At 53.2% G+C, this 19,434-nt stretch overlaps 4 protein-coding genes across 4 annotated transcripts; 1 reads left to right on the top strand and 3 right to left on the bottom strand.

Moving 5' to 3' along the window:
• Positions 1-876: 876 nt before the first annotated feature.
• SPBR_04591 (uncharacterized protein) lies at positions 877-4,392 on the top strand (the record flags this gene model as incomplete). Its single annotated transcript, XM_040762868.1, has 1 exon — positions 877-4,392. One exon carries the CDS (start codon positions 877-879, stop codon positions 4,390-4,392), a length of 3,516 nt encoding a protein of 1,171 aa, XP_040615909.1.
• Positions 4,393-7,488: 3,096 nt separating this feature from the next.
• On the bottom strand, positions 7,489-8,247 carry SPBR_05273 (CBD9-like protein; the record flags this gene model as incomplete). Its single annotated transcript, XM_040763550.1, has 2 exons — positions 7,489-7,810; positions 7,898-8,247. The coding sequence occupies 2 exons, from the start codon at positions 8,245-8,247 to the stop codon at positions 7,489-7,491; spliced, it is 672 nt and encodes a 223-aa protein (XP_040615908.1).
• Positions 8,248-10,338: 2,091 nt separating this feature from the next.
• Positions 10,339-11,934, bottom strand: SPBR_04929 (amino acid transporter; the record flags this gene model as incomplete). The annotated part of the gene is made up of 1 exon (XM_040763206.1): positions 10,339-11,934. The coding sequence occupies one exon, from the start codon at positions 11,932-11,934 to the stop codon at positions 10,339-10,341; it is 1,596 nt and encodes a 531-aa protein (XP_040615907.1).
• A 1,117-nt stretch (positions 11,935-13,051) lies between these two features.
• Positions 13,052-19,093, bottom strand: SPBR_04537 (uncharacterized protein; the record flags this gene model as incomplete). Its single annotated transcript, XM_040762814.1, has 4 exons — positions 13,052-14,913; positions 14,983-15,271; positions 15,384-16,047; positions 19,047-19,093. The coding sequence occupies 4 exons, from the start codon at positions 19,091-19,093 to the stop codon at positions 13,052-13,054; spliced, it is 2,862 nt and encodes a 953-aa protein (XP_040615906.1).
• Positions 19,094-19,434: the final 341 nt, after the last annotated feature.

The following is a 19,434-nucleotide window of genomic DNA, read 5'->3' as shown; positions in this document are numbered from 1 at the left end:
TACTTGATACTCACGGCTACTCGTTCAAGCTCGCACGTACCGTCTATGCCACGCCTGTACACGTAACTGGCTCCCGTGTCTGGGATCCGTTGTCTCCGCCTTTTATTCTCTTTATACTCTTTTTGGCGTTGTTGTCCCGCCTACCTTTCGCCGCCGTTCTTTCCTTGTATTCACTCCCGAGTTCTTATTTATTCTATTTTTCCCATTCCTTCTTCACGTTCTTGGGAAAGGACAGTGAACTGGGCTGAGCTCACGAACTTTCACTTGTTTTTGCCATCATGGCAGCTACACGCATCGACGGGCATAAGCCTCTTCCAAGATCGGAGAGCTTGCAAAAAATGCTTGATCTGGAAAAGCAATACAAGGTAAAACAACCCCATCTCCTCTTCAGCTTTGACCTGTGTTTTGCCTCTGCGGAGATTTCAGTTCTCTACACTTCTTTGCATTTTGCCATTTTTTCGTGTGCCCATTTCCCCGTCTTCTGTGTCTTGCTTCCCCCCCCCCCCTTCGTTGCTTTTGTCTTTCTCAAGACGTCTCATGTACTCATTTTATCTGACACCTCGTTTTCTTTTCCATATATAGCTCGCCCGGCTTCAACGTGCCCAGACATCGCCAACGCCCGACACTTCGGCTATGTCGTTCCAACATCAAATACGACCACCGCCGGTACCTATACAGACCCGACGCCGAGATTCAAGGGAGTCTTTGTACCAGCAACACCAGCAACACCAGCAACACCAGCAGCTTGACCAAATGACAACTGTTGTGCGTCGTACTGGCCCCGCGTCGCCACTCTCCATCACGATACCATCGCCTACAGATGCTGGCGAAAAAGGACAGCTTAGCCAGAAGTCACAGAGGCCGGTACTTCGCGACATGGCTGTCGATAGCGATGTGATGTCAGCTGTGGCAGACGGCAGCGGCGATACTACACCACGAGAGAAGTCGGTTGAGTTTTCGACACCGACGAAGAATGGTGGACATGACGAGGAGGACGACATTGCCGAGGAGTCCGATCAGTCATCAATATGCCAGTCGCCAAGTTGGGAGGGATACGGGCAGAAAAAGAAGGACAAAAAGAGGAAGCAGGAAGCCGAGCTTCGGAAGAAGGAAAAGGAGAGGTTCGACCAAGAACTTCGAGCCAGTTCTAAGAAGAGAGCGGCCAACCGTCTATACAAGTCTCCGCCTCTAGACAATCCCGATTCGATCAACAACCTACGGGATCGACCATCCAGCTCAGCATCATCACGTCTTAACAGCAGCCACGGATATGGTATGAAGGTACTTCGGTATTTCCCATCTACCAGCGAAGCTCTCATTCCTGAAGTCTGGGGGATGTCGCGCCCTACCTACTCAAGAGCAACATCGGAACCGACCACCGCCCAAGACACCTCTCGTGAACCTGCCCTCACGACGACACAGGTCCAGCAACAGAATCCCCCCGGGAATAAGAAGCTGACTACAACAGAAGAAAGACCTACGTCAGCCAACGACAAGATCTCGTACCCTCCGACGTCTTCGCGGTCGCACGCTCTCCGGAGCAACCTCCCTACTGGTCACAGTCGGCAGAACTCGGCCTCAACCATCACACCTGTTCCAGCCAAGCCGGATGATCAGCCTGGAAACTCAAATGGCCACCGACTGTTTGCTACGAAAACCATGTCCGACCAGTCTCTCAATCACACGACGGACAATGGGGAAAGAGGTCGACAGAGTGTCGACTCACCAGGGTCTGGAGGCTACGTTCGCAAGGCGAGGGCACAGAGTATCGAACGCTCTATCAAAGGATTCATGCAAGAGGCGGCCCTTTCCGACCCGAACCTGCTGAATGGGCCCAACCAAACACAGTTTGCCTATTTAGGCGCACCCGAACAACAACACCCGCAGTCCAACGGCCATCGGTCAAGCTCGCCGCAGTCCAAGGTTACAAAGCCAACGGGTGTACCAAATGGCGTCAAGGAAGCGAGCGAACAAGAGGACGCGGCTCTTCGGGAAAAGCAAAGCCAGCAGCGGCTCGAACAGCCATCACGGTCTCGCCACCAGCACCAGCACCCACTACAGCAGCACCAGCCACCAGCACGCTCTATCCCCGACAAGCAAATTGAGGCCTTCCCATCCTTGCCCGAAAACAACAAGGATCACTACGTGGAGAAGGACGGCGAGTCGAATACCGATTACATGAATTTCGTCTCAAAGACGTATTCGCCGCCCAGCCTCGACTTGGCGACCCCAACCAGTGGGATTTTCTCTTCGATCAAGTCTCGAATCGGCCGCCGAAGCAGCACATCGAGCGGATCCACGACAAACACGAACGCGGGTCGGAGCTTCAAGGAGCGGGCCATGGGGGCGATGCATCTCCAATCCCACAGCAATCCATTGGGCACAGCACCGACGTCTGCGCCTGTGTCACAGTCTCCCTCACGCATGCACTCACAGAATTCTACCCAGACAGCGGTTTCATCAATGTCAAGCTCGAAGAACGACGCGCCTTTCGCCAGTCACGGCCTCCAAATCCCTCAAAGGGATGCAAGACGCCTTCCCAAGGCCGCTCGCATTCTCGGAGAAATCAACCAGGAGACAATGTCACAAAGGGTCCCGGTCACAAGCCGTCCTTCAGAGGGCTCGTCGACGTCGTCCTACCATGATGACTCTTCTATTCCCCCATCGCCTGCAAGCACACCGGATACCTCTCGGCCGCAGTCCGCAAAAGGACTCTCCGCCACCATCGAAGAGGTTCAAATTGGCAGCCCTGACATGTTCAAGGATAGCCAGGAGAATCTCACGACAACGGCATTGCAACACGACAACCGAGGCCCATCGACGGTGGAAGTAACAACTGCGCCACGTGAAACCTCGAAGACTGATACGTCCTCGAGTCGCGCCAACCATGAGGTCCTGCCAAACCGACCAGCTAGCAGAACGGAAAGTGTGCGGGACATCAACGTAGGTCGACCTCGGAGCAAGGGGCGAATCCTTGACGACCTTGAGAGACCCATTAGTCGTGGTCGGCTTCTTGAGAACGTCGAGCGCCCCGGAACTCGAGCGCAGAATCACGAGGAGACCAAGCCAGTTCAGCCGAATGGCCACATTGATCAGCGTGCATCTGAACCTCACGACGAAGACATCATGTTGGAGTCCACTCCCAATCTTTCCGAGGGCCTCGGAATCCTTGACGAGGCTTGGAGTCAATCCACGATAACGCCGGACAATGATGCTCAATCTTTCGTGACGAGTCTGACAAACCAAAAGTCTGGCGCTTCGCTGAAGTCCCAGTTTGGAAACCTCAAAGAAGCTGCCATGTTGGCAGAGGCGCAGAATGCTCTTGGTGTCCACCCAGCACTGATCAACCATGAGCGTGAAGCTGTTGCTCCCCCGGCCTACAATTACGCCCAGCGGGAGGTCGACGAGACGGACTATTTGGACGGTCACAATTTCGTCGAGGAGAAGCTGCAGCCGTCTCCGGAAAAGACGCTGCAAAAGAGCTCGTTCCGGAAAGTCGAAAAACGAAACAGCAGGCAAGCCAAGCACATGTCTGTCGTCAGCGAAGAACCTCGCATAGCAGATGACAGCAAGCATGACCCGCAGGCTCAACGGCAAACGGACCATGGCCAACGTGCCACGTCACCCACTCCTGCCGGAAACGATCCCCGGAGGACGTCCATCGATGTCAGTTTCCTGCCCCCTCTCCGCCACGAGGCCTTTATCCCGCCCAAGTCCAAGGCTCGGAGCTCGGCTGCTTCACCCAAGACCGGAGACCACGATACTCAGGCATCCTCTCAAAGTGATTCAACTGCTTTGATGGGCCCCGCATCTGCACCAGCTGTGCTTGACCAGGGACCCCCTTCCGGGCGCAGTTCACCCAGTGCCATGTACCTGCAGGAAGCGCGCCGGTCAGCCCCCCTGGTCTCCTCGCCGCTCTCGAATGTCATCCGGTCCGGAAAGACCAATATGTCGACGCCGTCTTTGCCTCGGCCACCGCTCAAAACGTCCGCGTCGTTCTCAAGCGGGCAGCACATAGCTCCGACCAACACGACGTTGTTGCCTCTACCACCGGCGAGTGCACCAGGTGCGCCGCTATCAGGGAAGTCGCCAACGTCGCCACGGTTCCGAATTCCGGCTCACGAGCCCGAGCAGCTTGCCAAGCAAACACCGCAGTCCAAGCCCATGGCTAAGATGCTTGTTGAGTGTTGCAACTGCAAGTTCTTCCACGACATGCCATCGCGGGTGTACGAATGCATGGCGCAGCCTGATGCGGTGGTCACTGACCGTGACCTGGGTGTCTCGGGCGCGATCACGACCATGGTCAAGTGCCCTTGGTGCTCGCACAACATGAGCACGCAGTGCTGTGCAGGCTATGCTGCGGTGGTCTACCTCAAGGAGCGGCTTCACTGACCTAGAGGCCCTGTTCTACCCTTTTTTTTGTCAATGTTTTTATGTCATTTCCTTTCCCTTTCTTTGACCGTTGTTTTTTGCCAACTAATTTGATAAAATGTATCAACTCGTTCGTTTGTTTGGATCTAGCCCCCTTTTGGCTTTTCGTGATTTATTGCTTGGCATTTGTGGTGTCTCCGTTTCTTTTCCTTCCCTTTGTGTCAAACAAAATTACTCCATCAACCATAGTGCTTTTTGCAAGCAGCCAGTCTTTTATTTTTCTTTCTTGGTTCACCATACATCAACATCATTTTCATTCAATCTTTCAACCACTTGGCATGCCACATTTCAGGGAGAAATTTCCCACTTCTGAATTTCGTTTCATAGCAACATATTACTCGCCACTTGCTTGGTACCGACCATCCCTCTATACATTTTGAAGCCATTGTATTCCCCCCTTTACCATTACCGAGATGCTACCAGTTATCTATATTTAAAAAATAAAACTGAAAAGCAAAATCCAATTAAAGCCTTGGTGTCACTGTGAATTGTGTAGGTGTAAAACAACGCACCTAGAGTATAAAAGCCTCTCGGAACGGCAATATGCTCGGAAACTGCAAATTGTGACGAGTAAAAATACCGACGAAAATAGAGCGCGCGGAATCAAAAAGAAGTCCTGACAAGGGGAAGGGGGAAGTTTTATGTGCTTCGGCTTGCCTCAGATCAGATGACTCACGATCCTTATACTCTGTGAGACCGCTAGCAAAAGGGCGCCCAGAAGTAAAGAAAAAGCATCCCAATCCCTCTCCAACATGAGAACCGAAGTTCGTTACTTCAGAGAGGGCCGTTCATCACTGACAAAAGCGCAAAAAGGAGGACACACCAACCAAGCAAAATAACTGGGAGAGAGACAGCAGCGAGAAAAAAATCTGGAACAGAAGCGGGGGGTTGCAAAGAAACGACCACGCGCAGAAGAAAAGCAAAACGGTCTTGCAATATGGCACACCTCCCCGGCCCTTATCCCTGGCCTGCAGTGCAATAACAGAAGGGGTTCGGATGTGTTAATTGTGAAGCCGAAGAAACTGCAAGTCTTGGTTTGTGCCTCACCAGCTTGCATGCGTTCACATATTCCCCCTGTATAGTGCTCCTGGGTCTCCCCAGAAGCCATCCTTTTCCCTTTGGGCCTGTTCAGCACTGCCAGGGGCAGAAACAAAGGCCGAAAATAAGACAAACCCCCGAGAATGGGTGGTTAAGAGGCATGTTTGCTTGTGGACCTCTGCGTAACATCCACAAACAAGAGAACCAACGCCCAAGGAATTCTGCCCAGCTCCCCGTAAAACTAACTAACCTGTCTCACGACTGTCTAGACCCTAAGCGCTGTAGACAAAGGCCCCTTTTGAGCTTGTATAGTACTCAATCGCTTCTGCCAGTCCTGCTCTTCAATGGGCCCAATGAGTTTGTCTCGCGTCTGTGACGGTTTCCAAGAACGTGAAGCCAAAACGAAAGTCAGAACATGGGAGCAAAAAGAATCAATCGGTCTCTTGGCAGCAGCTCCTGGCAGAGACGGAGACCGAATGGAAAGTTAAAACCCCCGGACAAAAAAAAAGATTCGAAGAAAAAGTCAGAGACGCGATCAATGGGGCAGACAGGACTGGAGAAAGGAAGGAATTTTCTGCAAGGGGAAGGAAGAGGTATCAAGACGTCCTGGTTTGGGGAGTGGAAGATGCATCAGCATCTTATCCTTTTGTTTCTCCTTTTGCTCACGTTTCCTTTTTGTTTTGTTTTGACTTTGGTCGTGGGTTTCTTCTGACGAGTTCCAACGAGAAACGTTGGAACTCCAGAATGGGGGGGAAGGGAACACGAAAAACGAAAAAGAGAAAGTTGAGAAGAGAAGGAAAGCAAGACAGAAGAGAGGAACGAAGATTGGGTTAATTGGAGATATCAGTCTCAGCCGCCGAGGGTATCACCCCTGCTTCAGTTCACATTTTTTCTTTCCATATTTCCTTCGACTGGTCTTGTTTCTCTGTGGTCCCTCCCACCCCGGTAGACTCGAGTCCCTCTTCCCTTTTTTCGAAAGTACCCCCAGACTGCACCTTTTTGTATTCGTTTTGTTCCACACGCGGTTGTGTCTCTGCTCCCCTCATTCTTGTTTTTTGGTTTCAGTCTCCCTAAAGTCTCCCCCTTGCCCAACACGCCTTCTCAATTAAATATCTCATCTCTTTTGTTTTCTATTATTTTGTCTTTGGGGGCACGGGCACATTCAACATCCTTCAGTTCTTAGTTTGTCTTTATTGCATTCTGCCTCTGTGTTTCCCTTTGGCAAGGTAGTCACCCTCGAGGGGAGAGAAGCAGAAGAGCAGGAAAAGGAAGAAAGGATGAGAGTACGTGGCCGAACGACAAAATATTTTGAAAAGGAGAAAGAAGAGAGAAATTAGAAGCACGTCTCATTCTGGCGTCATGTTGGTTTCTTAAGTTCCCAAAGCCTAGTCGTAACAACCAGGTGGCCACTAGAACAGAAATTAAAGTGTAGAGCTAGAGAAAAGAAATAGGAAACGTGTGGAATTGAACGACGTAGATTGAGGGGACAGCAGAATATAATGGGGAAGAGAGAACGTACCTTTGGCAACCTTTATACGGGGTTTTATATACGCTACATCCGACTGCGATGGCTGCCTCGTCGAGGTTTGAGGAAAAGAGAGAAAAAATGGAAGAGGAAAGCAGGAGCAAGTTGGAGTGATACGACGTTTTATATGCCAATTAAATTAGAGTTCAAGTTTAGGTGGTGCTAACCAAAACAAGTACCAACAGTGGTGAGTAATGGTCGTCCTGTGTCATGTCCAACATCCTTTTCTTGCTTAGTAGCTAATCTTGGTGTTGGTTTATGGGGCCGCCTTTAATTTTTCTTTCTGAATTTAAAAATGATGCTCATCAACATAAAACGAAGAAAAGTGAAAATGAATAAATATGCCTTCATTTCTACAAGATTTCCCTCTAGCCACTTTCATTCCCGTGTGTAATGTTTTCGTATGCACATACTCCCGTTCACCCCTCTTCTCCCTTCGCCTTATCGAGAATCTAAATGGCCTTTGATAGGCCAAGGACGGACGGATCTCACGGTTACAAGTTCTTCGCGACCAAAGATGTAAATGACGGGTTGGCTGCTGATCCAAAGTCGTGGTTCCAGTACCCGATAACGCTGTGTTCGCCAAAGTCGGATGTGTTTGACGAGGGGTTGGAGGGCTTCAGCGCCGAATAGGCGAACGCGAATCGGTTGCTGCCGGTGGGACTTAGCCGGCTTATAATCGATGACGACCCGTAGGCGTAGGAGGTGCATCCGGAGCACTTGGCCGTCACCTGCCAGTGTGTCCCGTTGTTTTTGGTGCCTCTCTTGAAGATTTGATATGTCGAACCTGCATAAGCCTGCGGAAGGTAATGGCCGCTGCAATACGGTTAGTATATGTGCAGGGGGACGGTCTTGTATTTTTGGGCTCCGGGAAAAACAAAAATGAAATAAAAAAACACTTACGTAGCCCATCGCGATGAGATGATAGCTCCAGTCGACGTTCCCCAAGCTGCTGCCAATGGGTTTTGTGTCATTCCACCACCCCATGCAAGTCCTGCCCAGCCGACATCCCTTGGGGCGACAATCTGAAGGACAACGTCGAAGTTTGTGTTGGCCGGAACACCGCTCGGAACGGCCACGCGGAAGGTAATAGCAGCGTTGTTGAGCGTGTATTTTCCGTTGTACTGCGTGAACGTGAATCCCGTCTCCGAGTCATGATAGACAGAGGTGTCTGCGTTGGGAGCCGCCGAGGTCGGGGACGCAGCAAAACCAGTCAGCACCGCACCCCAAGGCACGAGCTGAGCTACTCTCATTCTAGACGTTGTTTTGCTGTTGCGCGAGCCTAATACAAGAGGCGGGTGTTTTGAATTTGATCTGTATCCAAGGGAGGGGGAAGAAACGCAGGGCGTGAGTTTGACGAACAACTAAGACGTAAAACAAGGAACTTCCCACTATAAATGCACCTCAGCCCGTTCTTTGGCGATATGTTCAGCCACGCAGCCTGTGATTCTTTGATAAGAGAAGACGGCTAGCTGGTTTGAACTTGGACACTTGCAGTATACCTCATTCTGATCGACCGGCTAGGTTCTGGATGAAGTGGTACCTTGGCAAGGAAACATAACAGAAATAAACGCTTTGTGATTCGACCGCTTAGAGGTGGTAGCAGACAAAAATGAAACGCAAAAAGGGCAAAAAACGTGCTCGATCGTGAGTGATGTGAAGGAAACAGAAAGGAGCGCGCGTGACGACCGCACGAGAAGAGGGCAGGTTTATTAAACGAGGACACTGTCGGGCATATCGCTCCCCGTTTCCGTACTTGCGGATCAGGATATATTATGTCGCGAGCTCGAATAGTGACGAAATATTGTCCTCCCGGCGTGTGTGTGTGGAAAGAAACTGAGTTTCCGAACTATCAAAGTCGTTGAAGGGCTGAATTGGGAACGGGAATCAGGGCTCTCACTGGAGCAGTAACATGATACCAGTAATTATGTTAGGGGAAATAGAGGAGTAACGAGAGGCCAGAATGAACAGGAAGCCAAGGAACACTGGAGTGACGAGGAAAATTAAGTCGAGGAAATAAAAGGACAAGTGGTTGAGACTTTCGCAAACATCTGAAAGACGGCAACCTGGCGGGATTATGGTCTTCAAGAGATGGCTCGAAGCGGGCATGCCCATCCATCGACCTTGTTTGGTTTATTTTCCATCGGAGACAAGAAGGCAAAAGGGAGCATTTGCGTCTGTGGATAGAAGCCAAGGCACAATAAGTCCGGAAGGGATCAAATATACTGATACGGCAGAAAACCAGACTTCCAGTGCCCTTGGTAGTAGTGTATGATAGTCCACTGCGCGTTTGTCCGGTCGAGAGGCAATATATCGCGGAGGTCAAATACTGTACACTGGTGCTGCCTGACATCATTTGTTTCTAGTGCGGTCTTGTGTATGCTGGTTAATGCCCAGGACCGTATTTTGAACGCCTTGCAAAGAATTGCCTCGCCACTTGGATGCATGGTCGTTGAGAAAGAATCAAGTGAGTATGTCAGGTACTTCCCTCGATCTTGCGTCGGCCTGGTAGACATTTGGGCGTGCTCATTTGCCGTTGTCGACACTTGAAAGTGACAGATCTCACATGATACCAGGGAGTCTCTCGGTCGCCGGGAAGGGCATTACGTGGGAAAATGTGCGCAACGTTGGATTCGAGCTGGTTCAAGTTCCGTGGGGAAACGCTCGATTTATCCGCCCAGATTGCGTTTTCTTGTCCAGGGTGGAGGCTCGGTAAAGGCCATAGACAAGTAGCCGCTTGGATTCTTGCCATTAACTCTGCAATTATGGACATACTTACTGTGGAAGAAACCTAACCCCTGGGTTCGGAGCAAAAAGGCGATATTCGCAAGGCCTCTCAAACCTTGTAGAACTGGAGGTGGGTGTGTCGATGATGGGTCGGGGGTTTATCTGATCACAGCGGCGGCTGCTGTTCCGCCTCCATGCCGAATTGCCGAACGTTGGTGAAGTGGCTTTCGCGAGTGACGAGACAAAACGATATGTAATTAACAGATGCGTTAGGATGTAGAATGATGGCATGTTTAAAGGGGAAAGCTTGACAGCGCTGGAAGAAGAAGGGACAAGAGACGAAGAAGGAAAGAGCAATGAAAACATGATTGGCATGCGACTTCAAAATTAGGAAAGAGCGAACGAAAGAAGGAGAGACTTGGATAAATAATGAATTGGGCAGGCGCGACCCAAAACGCCGTCGATGCACATATATGAGAAGACAAAAAAAAAAAAAAGAAAAAAACATCCAGTACCTAAAGCGTCTAACTGTTATCCAAACCATCCAATTATTTACTTTGACAACACAAGCCATCCGGACCCGAGGCTCCCTTGCCTCCAACCACATCTCCCCTTGTCTACTCGTCGTGGGAGACGACCGCATGCTGCTGCTGCAGCCACCGCCGCAAGTAGTAGTAGCCGACGCCCAGCAGCCACAGCACAAGCAACACGAGCGCCTGTACCGGGGCAAAGGCCGCGCCGCGCGCGACGACGAAGCCGCTGACGAGCAAAAAGGCAATGGGCGCCAGAATCAGAGGCTTGTAGGGGCGGGGCAGGTCGGGCTCACGGAGGCGCAGGACAATGGCGCCGAGGACGGTCAAGAAAAAAAAGGTAAACTCGCCGAGGCCGTTGAAGGTGAGCAGAGCACGGAAGTTGCCCAGCAGTATGTAAATGGAGCCGATGGCGGCGGCCAGGACGAGGGCGTTGATGGGGGCGTCCCCGGCGGTGCTGTCCTTGGCGGGCGCACGCCCGAGCCGTCCCAGGACGGAAAAGGGGCGCGGGATCCAATTCTTGTTGGACGCGGCGACGGCCATGCGGCCGGCGACAAACGAGTTGCCCAGCAGCGAGCCGGCCACCACAAGGCACACAAGGACGGCAGCGGCAAACCCAGCGGCGGGGCCAAGCAGGCGGGCAAATGCCGTCACGGCGATGCTGTCCGTGGTGGACACGACGTTCCAGGGCAGGAGAACATAGTAGGCGGCATTGGCTGCGAGGAAGCACAGCACGATGGTGGGCAGCGCGGCGTGGATGGCGAGAGGCAGCTGGCGGGCCGGCTCGCGCAGCTCGGCCGACACGTACACCGCCTTGTCCCAGCCCGAGTAGGCCCAGAGGGCGCCGTACAAGGCGGCAGAGACGTGGCCGAGCAGTGCCCAGCTCGAGAGCTGCGTCCAGTCCGTGAGGGAGCCGTCTGGGTTGAGCGTCGGCCGGTAGGCGAACCAGTTGCTTGTCCAGTCGTGCCCACCCGGCAGCGACTCGCCGGGCTTGATGGACGTCGTCTGCACAATGGCCACGGCAAGAGCAGCGACGACGACGGCGCCGATGGCGACAAACTTGGTGCCGACGAAAAAGTTGTTGAGGCGTGCACTGACGCGCGTGCTGATGGAGTTGGCGAGGCTGACAGCCGCCAGAACAGCAATCGACAGGAGCTTGTGTGCAAGAGACTGGCCGTCGACACCGTTGCCGCTCGCACCCGTGGTCGCCGTCGACAGGCTCTCCACAAAGACAATCGACAGAATGGCCAGCGTCGCCGGCATCACGGCAACGAGCCACGTCCAAGCGGCCAGGAACCCGACAATGTCGCCATAGATGTACTGCAGATACGGCTGCACGCCGCCCTCGCCTGGGATGGCCGTGCCGAGCTCTGCAAGCGTAGCGGCGCCGGTCCAGGCCAGCACGCCGCCTACGAGCCAGACGCCCAGCGCAGCGCCCGGTGACGGGACGTTGGTGTCGACGGCGCCGGGTGACGTAAAGATGCCGCTGCCAATGACAATGCTAATAACAATGGCAAACGCCTCAAGGGCGCCCAAGTTTCGGCGAAAGGCAGGCGCCGAGCCAGCAGAAACAGGAGCAGATGTGGACGCATTGCTGTCGTTGTTGCCGTTGGATGTTGGGCCCAGGAGAGGCTGCTGCTCGGCCGCCACCGCGTCGGACGAGGCTCTGGTGTCAGATGCCATTATGCTTGTACCGTACGGCGTATAGAAAAGCGAATAAAACTGGCAAGGCAACTTGTAGTCCCGTGGCGATGAATGTGAATGTTATTAAAGTCGCCCAACAGGTGTGTTTGCTCAGGAGAAATGGAACGAGAAGAAAAGGGGCATGAGGGCCTTGACGTGTCACCAGATGTAGCCGATGTCGCGTAAGCGAGGAGGATGATGAGCATTACGCTTTGAGGGGACATACCCAGATACCCCAGTGGACTTAGTATACACGGAAGCGCTAATTGACGCCGATGGTGTCCGCCCCGCACCAGGCAGCGCGGCCCGCGAAGATGACATCACACCGCGACAGCACGCAATCTGAATGACGCACCACCGGCGGCATTTCGTCGAACACTTTTTGTCTGGGGACAATTTCTGATCATTTTTTCACAATGGGCAAAATGTCTGCATTTGCCATCTTATTTTCCTTGGACCCATTTGATGAAACTTCCACGGTTCAAAGTGAAGCACCCTTTTGCTCAAAGGTTCATTTTCGTATCTACGGTTGCACTTCGCAATGCTTCGCAGAAAAACGCGTCTCGCCTGCGCTGACACACTTCGGTAAAAGACAATCTCGTGCCTCGTGGATGAGTATTGGAGACTGCATTTTTCCGCAGAGGTGTTGGGCGACTGCAGAACACCATGTCTACACAGTACGCAACACGCAAGGCAATAAAGACGTTATGGAAAGCAACGACAGAGCGTCGGCGCGCTCAAATAATATTATACCCCAACTTTCCTTCCCGATTCCGTGATGATGCCTTATGCTATGAAACGTAATGGGCCATGCCCTCCTTTGCAAACAATGAGAAAAGCAACAAAAGATAAGCAAAACGCCGCTAATATGCTAGATGAAGTAGAGTGCCCCTGGACCCATCCCGCAGAAACAAGACGAGCAGATCAAAGAAATAGAAACAAAAAAAATAGAGTATAACTATAATACAGAAGCACTCATGGGCGAGCGTTCAAAGTAAGGCTGAAGCTAATGCGAATAAGTGAGATGTGTTGGTAGTTGGGAGGGCCAAGAACGACAGAAAACAGGCATGTCGGCTGTTCAGTAAGCCATACATGGCTGCATATCTTGCCATATCGCCTAGTTATTGTATTGAGACTGCTGGTTGGCATATGCCCGAGCCTGGGCCTGAGCCTGAGCCTGAGCCTGAGCCTGAGCCTGAGCCTGAGCCTGAGCCTGAGCCTGAGCCTGAGCCTGAGCCTGAGCCTGAGCCTGAGCCTGGGCCTGGGCCTGAGCCTGAGCCTGGGCTTGTGCTTGTGCTTGTGCTTGCACCTGAGCTTGAGCTTGGAGTTGCTGCTGCTGCTGCTGCTGCTGAATCTGCTGCACCTGTTGGGCCTGCTGTTGCGCTTGTTGGGCCTGCTTGACCCGTGCATCGCGCAGCGGCATCTGCATCGCCTGCTGCTGTTGTTGCTGGTGCTGCTGGAGAGCATGGATCGGCGTCAGCGATGCACCGTGACGCATCGGACCAACGCCGTACTGCTGCATGCCCTGGAACTCGGGGACAATACCCGACCGCAGGTCGTTGGGGCGACCGAGTGGCTGGTAGTACATTTGCGTGGGCGGAATCAGAATCGGGCCCAGTGTCTGGTAATCCTGCAGGCTCGACGTCGGAGGCGGGTTTAGCAGCATATGCACATTGCGAATAGGCCGGTACGGGCTCGCACGCTGTTGCAGATAGACCGACGGGGAGTGCGTAAGTGGCGTGTGCACACCGCTGGCAAGATGGGGGAAGCTCTCGGCCAGCGGCGAAGAGTTGGTGGCAGCGGCGTACACGGACGCAGCGTTCGGCGTCAGAACGTTGCTCGGGCTCATCCGTTTCGTAGGCGTACTGAACGTCTGTGGCGGCGGGTATGATGGCACAGCCGAGCTACTGCCTGTGACAGGGCCGCTTGTAGGCTGCTGCATGGAAAGCTGGGACGCGAGGCCTGTTGCGGGTGCCAAGGTCGTCGAGACCGTCTGAGTTGAGGGTGCAGCAGACGGAAGTGCGACTCCACTGGAACCGGCGTTGGGCGGGTATACAGTCGCCATGGCACGCACGCCGTGTGCAAGAAGAGGTGGCAGAGCAACTGGGGCCTGTGCCTGGGACAGTGCAGCCATCTGCTGCTGCTGATGCTGCTGATGCTGCTGATGCTGCTGATGCTGCTGATGCTGCTGCTGAGGAGCTTGCATGCCTGTGGTGGGCGGATAATTGGCAATTGTGCTGTTTTGGAGGTGCTGCTGGACCGGATGCTGCATCTGCGCTGCGGCTGTGTTGAGCGTGAGCTGCGGAGCGGGCAACCGCCGAGACTCTGCAGTTGACGCAACGACATTTGCAGGTACACTCTCAAACTCTGCAACAGGGGCCATGGACGAAAAGCCTGAGCTTGCCTGGGATCGTGCTTGTGAAGGAATTGGTGGCGGAAGCGTGGACCCCGGGGAGACATATCGAGACGACCGCTTCGGCGGAGGCTCCGTAATGTCCTCAAAGGACAAGGACCGCTTCGAGTTTCCGTTCCGTCCGTTCATAGAAGGATCAACCTGTGGTGTAGGCAGTTGGCCAGGCCAGGCCGGGAGTTGACCCAATGCAACAGGAGGTGCGGCAAAATTCGGGCGGGTCGACGGCGAGTAGGACGGCATCTGGAGGGCACCAGCCCCCGCAGTAGGAGACAAGTTCATGTTGCTTGCTACCGGCTGCTGATGGTATGATGCAGGTGACGACAGCGGTGAAGCAGCGGGCCTTGCAACTGCAAGGCTAGGGGGCGACGTTGTCGACGTAGACGCACGCTCATAGTACATGCGGAACTTGGCCAGCTTGCCAATCCAGTCCTCCCACTCATCTTTGGAGACGAGCAGGCTGTACCGCATGTTGCTCAGAAACTCGACTTCCATGACGTGGATTTCCTTCACATGTAGGCCCGATACATCAGACCACGTCTTGTTCGTGTACGTGTTGTCGTCGAGAACTGTTATATGCATAAAATGATTAGTCATCAGTAATATGTATTTCGGCAAAACATCAACTCAAAACGTACACTTGTTTCCCAACATGAGGGCAACAGTCAGAAGACGAAATTCGCTGCCTGGCTTTCCCCGGACAATGACGTTGAGCGATTTAAGACGGTAGATAAAAAGCAGAGCAAGCAAAATAACATTCTGCGTGACTTGTGTTGTGTTGATCATGCGGTTCACCCAGGACCGAAACGGTTCTGTAGGGAAGCCATTACTGCTCAGTCGGGGTATCCACGCGTCAGCGGGCAGCGCGTCGATTTTGCTTGCTTGGATAAAGACGCTGGGCGTCTCAAACCAAAACAAACAGGTCATCTAAAGTGAGAGGACTGGTCAGCGGCGACAAGGTCTCAAATGAACATGTTGGGTCGGGTTCTGGTTGGTTTGGCACAAAAGGAGCATCGTTTATGTTGCGGAGCCTACGCACCTCTGCAGTAAAGTCTGATATGCTCCCGCCCTGGGGGTTGATGCACCTGGGCACCTCCGGGCTGTGCATCACCATCGCTAACGAGTCCTTCTCCGTGATGGATGTTGCTTTCTGGTGTCGCGGCGGGTTTCCTGCGCTGGTGCCTGTGCCGCCATTTGTGGTCGTGGGGACGGCGTTCAAGGAGGCCGTCGGCTGGCTAAGAACTCCGTTGTCGGACAGCATCTCGTTCTCTATAGTAGCTTGCCGAGAGCCCAATGGAACCGCGTCTGGTGGTGTCAGGTAGGTCGAGGAAAAACGGGCAACTGCTGGCTGCTGCTGATGGTATGTTTGCTGTGACTGGACCTGCTGGGCCTGGAGCGCTTCGACCTCGTGGTTCACGGAGCGGGCGACGCTGTTGTAGTCGTTCACTGTGGGTGGTGATGGGCCGAGAGTCAGAGCGGAGTGCGCTTCGCTGAGGATGGCTCGTCTGCGGTCGGCGTCGGCGGCGTGTGATGAGGAGCTAACATGGTGCCGACCCTCGTAGTCGGCCAGACCAGCTGAATGGAGGTGCAGGTTGTGATGCGTGAGGCTGCCCATAGCGCCGTAGTGGTCGTCGCCCGGTGGTGTGCGAAGACCGCTCGGAGCGTAGGACGACGCCTGCTGTTTGGATGCCGTAGACGTCGTTCTGGGATAGAAAGCCGGAGGCTGGAGTGGATGGAGGAGTCTGGAAGGTTCGCGAGGTAGAGGAAGACGTCGTGCCACTGCCGAGTTCGTGGATAGTGATGATGTACGCAATGGAGAAGTCGGCGGTGGTGGTAGACTGAATGATGCGGCGGCCGAATACATTTGCGGCTGATAACGGGGGATGGAGGAAGGAGACCAAGGCAGCGACAGCTGTCTCGTCGAGGCCAGCCGCGGTAGGGATATACCAGGTGTGAATGGTGATGTGTGGCCAGCGATATGTATCCCTTAGAGGCGATATTTCGGTTGTTCCCGCAAATCGATGAGATGATGTACGGAGATAGTCACAGTCAATCCTGTTGGAGGCAAGATGGACCAAACTTGGACCATTAAGCTTGGTGCAGGATCGTTGTCGTTTGGCGAATGTCAGTGACCAACGGCCAAACAACTCTTATTCAGAACGTATCGGCCTAAGTTAGTTTGGAGCACGATGTATTGCCATTCACCTTGCCGTCGAAAATGACAAAGTCCAAGAGTGCAAACAAAAGACACGTCGGGAGAACTCGAGATATCGAGGCGATATTTCGTCGTTGGCGGGAACCTAAGTATATTCAGTGCCCATTGTTGTTGTCGCCAATGGTCGCTCCAAGTCTTCCAACGAAGCGTAGGGCGAGCAAGTAAAGATCGTAATAGAAGCGAAATAGACGTCGTTGCAATGGGAACTGGGACCAAGATATGCCGTCCACGCGGGTGGGAGCAATGGCAAAAGGCGAAAGAGCCTGCGGCCGTGTATGTTGTTCTCCAAAAGGTAACAAGGCCTGGGATATACGCGACGGGTATGGTGGATGAAAACAAGAGACCAGAGGGCTGCAACAGCGAGGCTGCAGAGGTAAACCGACGTGGTCGTAAAACAAAGATGAGGTCAAGGAGGACTTGAGAGCGAGTTAAAAGAGGTCGGTGCAAAGCTGCCAGTCCAGATCAGGAAGGAACGAATCGGTAGTATGTCGAGATGAAAAAGGAAAGAACAGGAGAACAATGTACGATGCATGAGGCAAGAGCTATTAAAGGAAAATGTGAAAAACAAAAAGGTGAAAAGGAAAGCAGACAGACAATAATATTGAAGGAGTGATGCTCGCCTCCGACAATCGTCGTACTGCCCCCCCGTCGCATGGAAGTCTCTCCCTCGATTCTGTAATTAGTTTGCGTAGTGGTGGAGGTGGTGGATGATGTGGAGGTTTGTGGAGGTCAACAACGACAAAGACAGAGATGGGCAAGCGTGTAAGTAAGGCAGCCAATATACGAGAGGGGCGTGTAAAAGACAAAAAGACGGGAAAAGGTACGAAAAAGCGTCAAGATACATTGAGCTTTGTGGCAGAATCCGCCATGTGGAAGGTACCTCGTAGCCGGTCGTAGTGCGTGAATGGTACACCTGTAGTGCTGCTGTAGCCTGTGTAGCGCCACTTGGTGTGCGGCGAGGAGGCCATTGGTGCGGTTGGTAGCGGGCTGGCGAAAGACAGGGCGCCGGCGACTGCGACGCACGTCGTATGTCCAGTCCACAAGCGGAGGGGGAAGGAAGGCAGGAGAGAGGTGGGGAGCTTTCCCGAAGTCGTTTCGAGGACTGGCAGGCGAATCAGAAGGAAGGTGCGGCCTGGTGTCCAAGCAGGGGAGACACGCAAGAAGCAAATGAGAGACAGGGACCGAACACAGAACGACGAGAAAACCTGACAAGGATTTTGATGGATTGCTCTTCGCCCAGGCGACAAGACCAGCAAACAGGAAATTGCCAGTTACGAAACACAAATTGAACACGCAGGCATTGCTCTGTGAGAAAGAAAAAAGCGAGCGTCTACACAGTCTGACAGTTTCCTGGGCATGGCAACACAAGGCAGGAATGCAAATGGAAATGGGATCACCTACGGATGAGTGGGAAGGAACCTTCGACGAGACCATGGCAAAGGAGTTCATTGTGTGGGTGTCGCAGAGAAAGAGCAACCCTGCACCTACCATTGTGAATGTGACTTTTGGGAAAGACGGAAAGGGCGTGGTAAGGTCCATCCATGCCGAGCAGCGAATGCATTTGAAATGCACAACAATCTGTACGAAGGTGTTGCACAACAACATTTAGCCCGGTTGCCCCTGCCACCTTTCCTGACCTTGGACGAAAGAGGGAGGGGACGTAAAGCAGGAAGAGGGAATGAGGCAGCACGAGCTGCCACTCGCACTTGCTAGAAAACGATGGCCAAACCCCGTCGTTCTGCTGTCCTTTCAAACGCACCGAAAGGTCCTTGAAGACAACGCAGTCCGCGCCACCAAGCAGGAATCGTATTCCGAAGAAGAACCCACCACCCAGCTAAGACCGGCCGGTCGGTCGCTCTGAGATAAAACTGGGGCCTGGCCATGGTATGCTGGGCCATGCCATGCCAGTTCTGGGGCTCTGGGCCAAGCTGGCAACAAAAAGCAGGGCCCTCATTGCCAATTACGACGCAGCTGGAAGCTGAGGCGGGGCGGAGTGACGATGGGCGGCGCAGGCTCTCCCTTGTGGGTGTCCCTTGTCACATCCATCTAAAATAAGCAAACCGCAAAGACTTCCTTCACGTCGCAGCAGTGTAGGAATAGTATACTATACGCCAGTTGCAAGCCACCGCATTACGAGTACGAGACGAGGTTGCTCGTCTTCCTGAGCAAAATGGTCCCATCGCCAAACTGTTCTTCGCCGCTCTGTTTCGACGTTCGTTTTCTGGTGGCGCAGGTAACATAACAATGCTACTTTACCGTCTGGCTGTTGCGTTTCTGCTTTCTGTCCACGTACCATGAAGCGGGAAGGAGATGGACCGTCCCCGTCGGTTGCCCGAAAACCAATGTCGAACACAATTTGTATCTTTGCGACTCCCCGTCGGTATTAATGGGAGGGGAGGGGAGGTGCGCAAGGATGCAACCAAGCGACACGCAGAACAGGGAAGACAGGGAAGGGACATAAAAACGCTACCTCTTTCTGGGACACACAAAGGTCGGCGAGGAGAAATCATCGCGTTTGGGTATGTGCGCACCATGGCTGAAAGGCGCCGATGGGGTCCCTGGCTGTGTCTTGCCAGAATTGTGACGTAAATGGGAGGAAGAACAGTGCAAGCGGGCAAGCGGACAAAACCTGAAAGTAAGGACAGAAAGGGAGAGATGGAAGTGAGAAAGAGGCTGAGAATGAAGGAAAGATGGGCAAGAGAATACAACAGGGAAACAAACAGGAGCGAGCGAATAATGGCATCGAAATCAGGCCTAATGAAAAGTGGATCGGCGTTGGCTTCTGCGCCTGAACTGCACTCATTGCACGAGCGTCAGATGATATTCCCACTGTACGATATAAAATGTGGCCCGTAAAAGATTAAAGTGCGTGCCC

This window comes from Sporothrix brasiliensis (assembly GCF_000820605.1).
Source record: "Sporothrix brasiliensis 5110 chromosome Unknown Cont21, whole genome shotgun sequence".
Classification (NCBI taxonomy): Eukaryota; Fungi; Ascomycota; class Sordariomycetes; order Ophiostomatales; family Ophiostomataceae; genus Sporothrix; species Sporothrix brasiliensis.
Note: the sequence above shows the minus strand (reverse complement) of the source record. Positions and strands in the feature narration are given on the sequence as shown.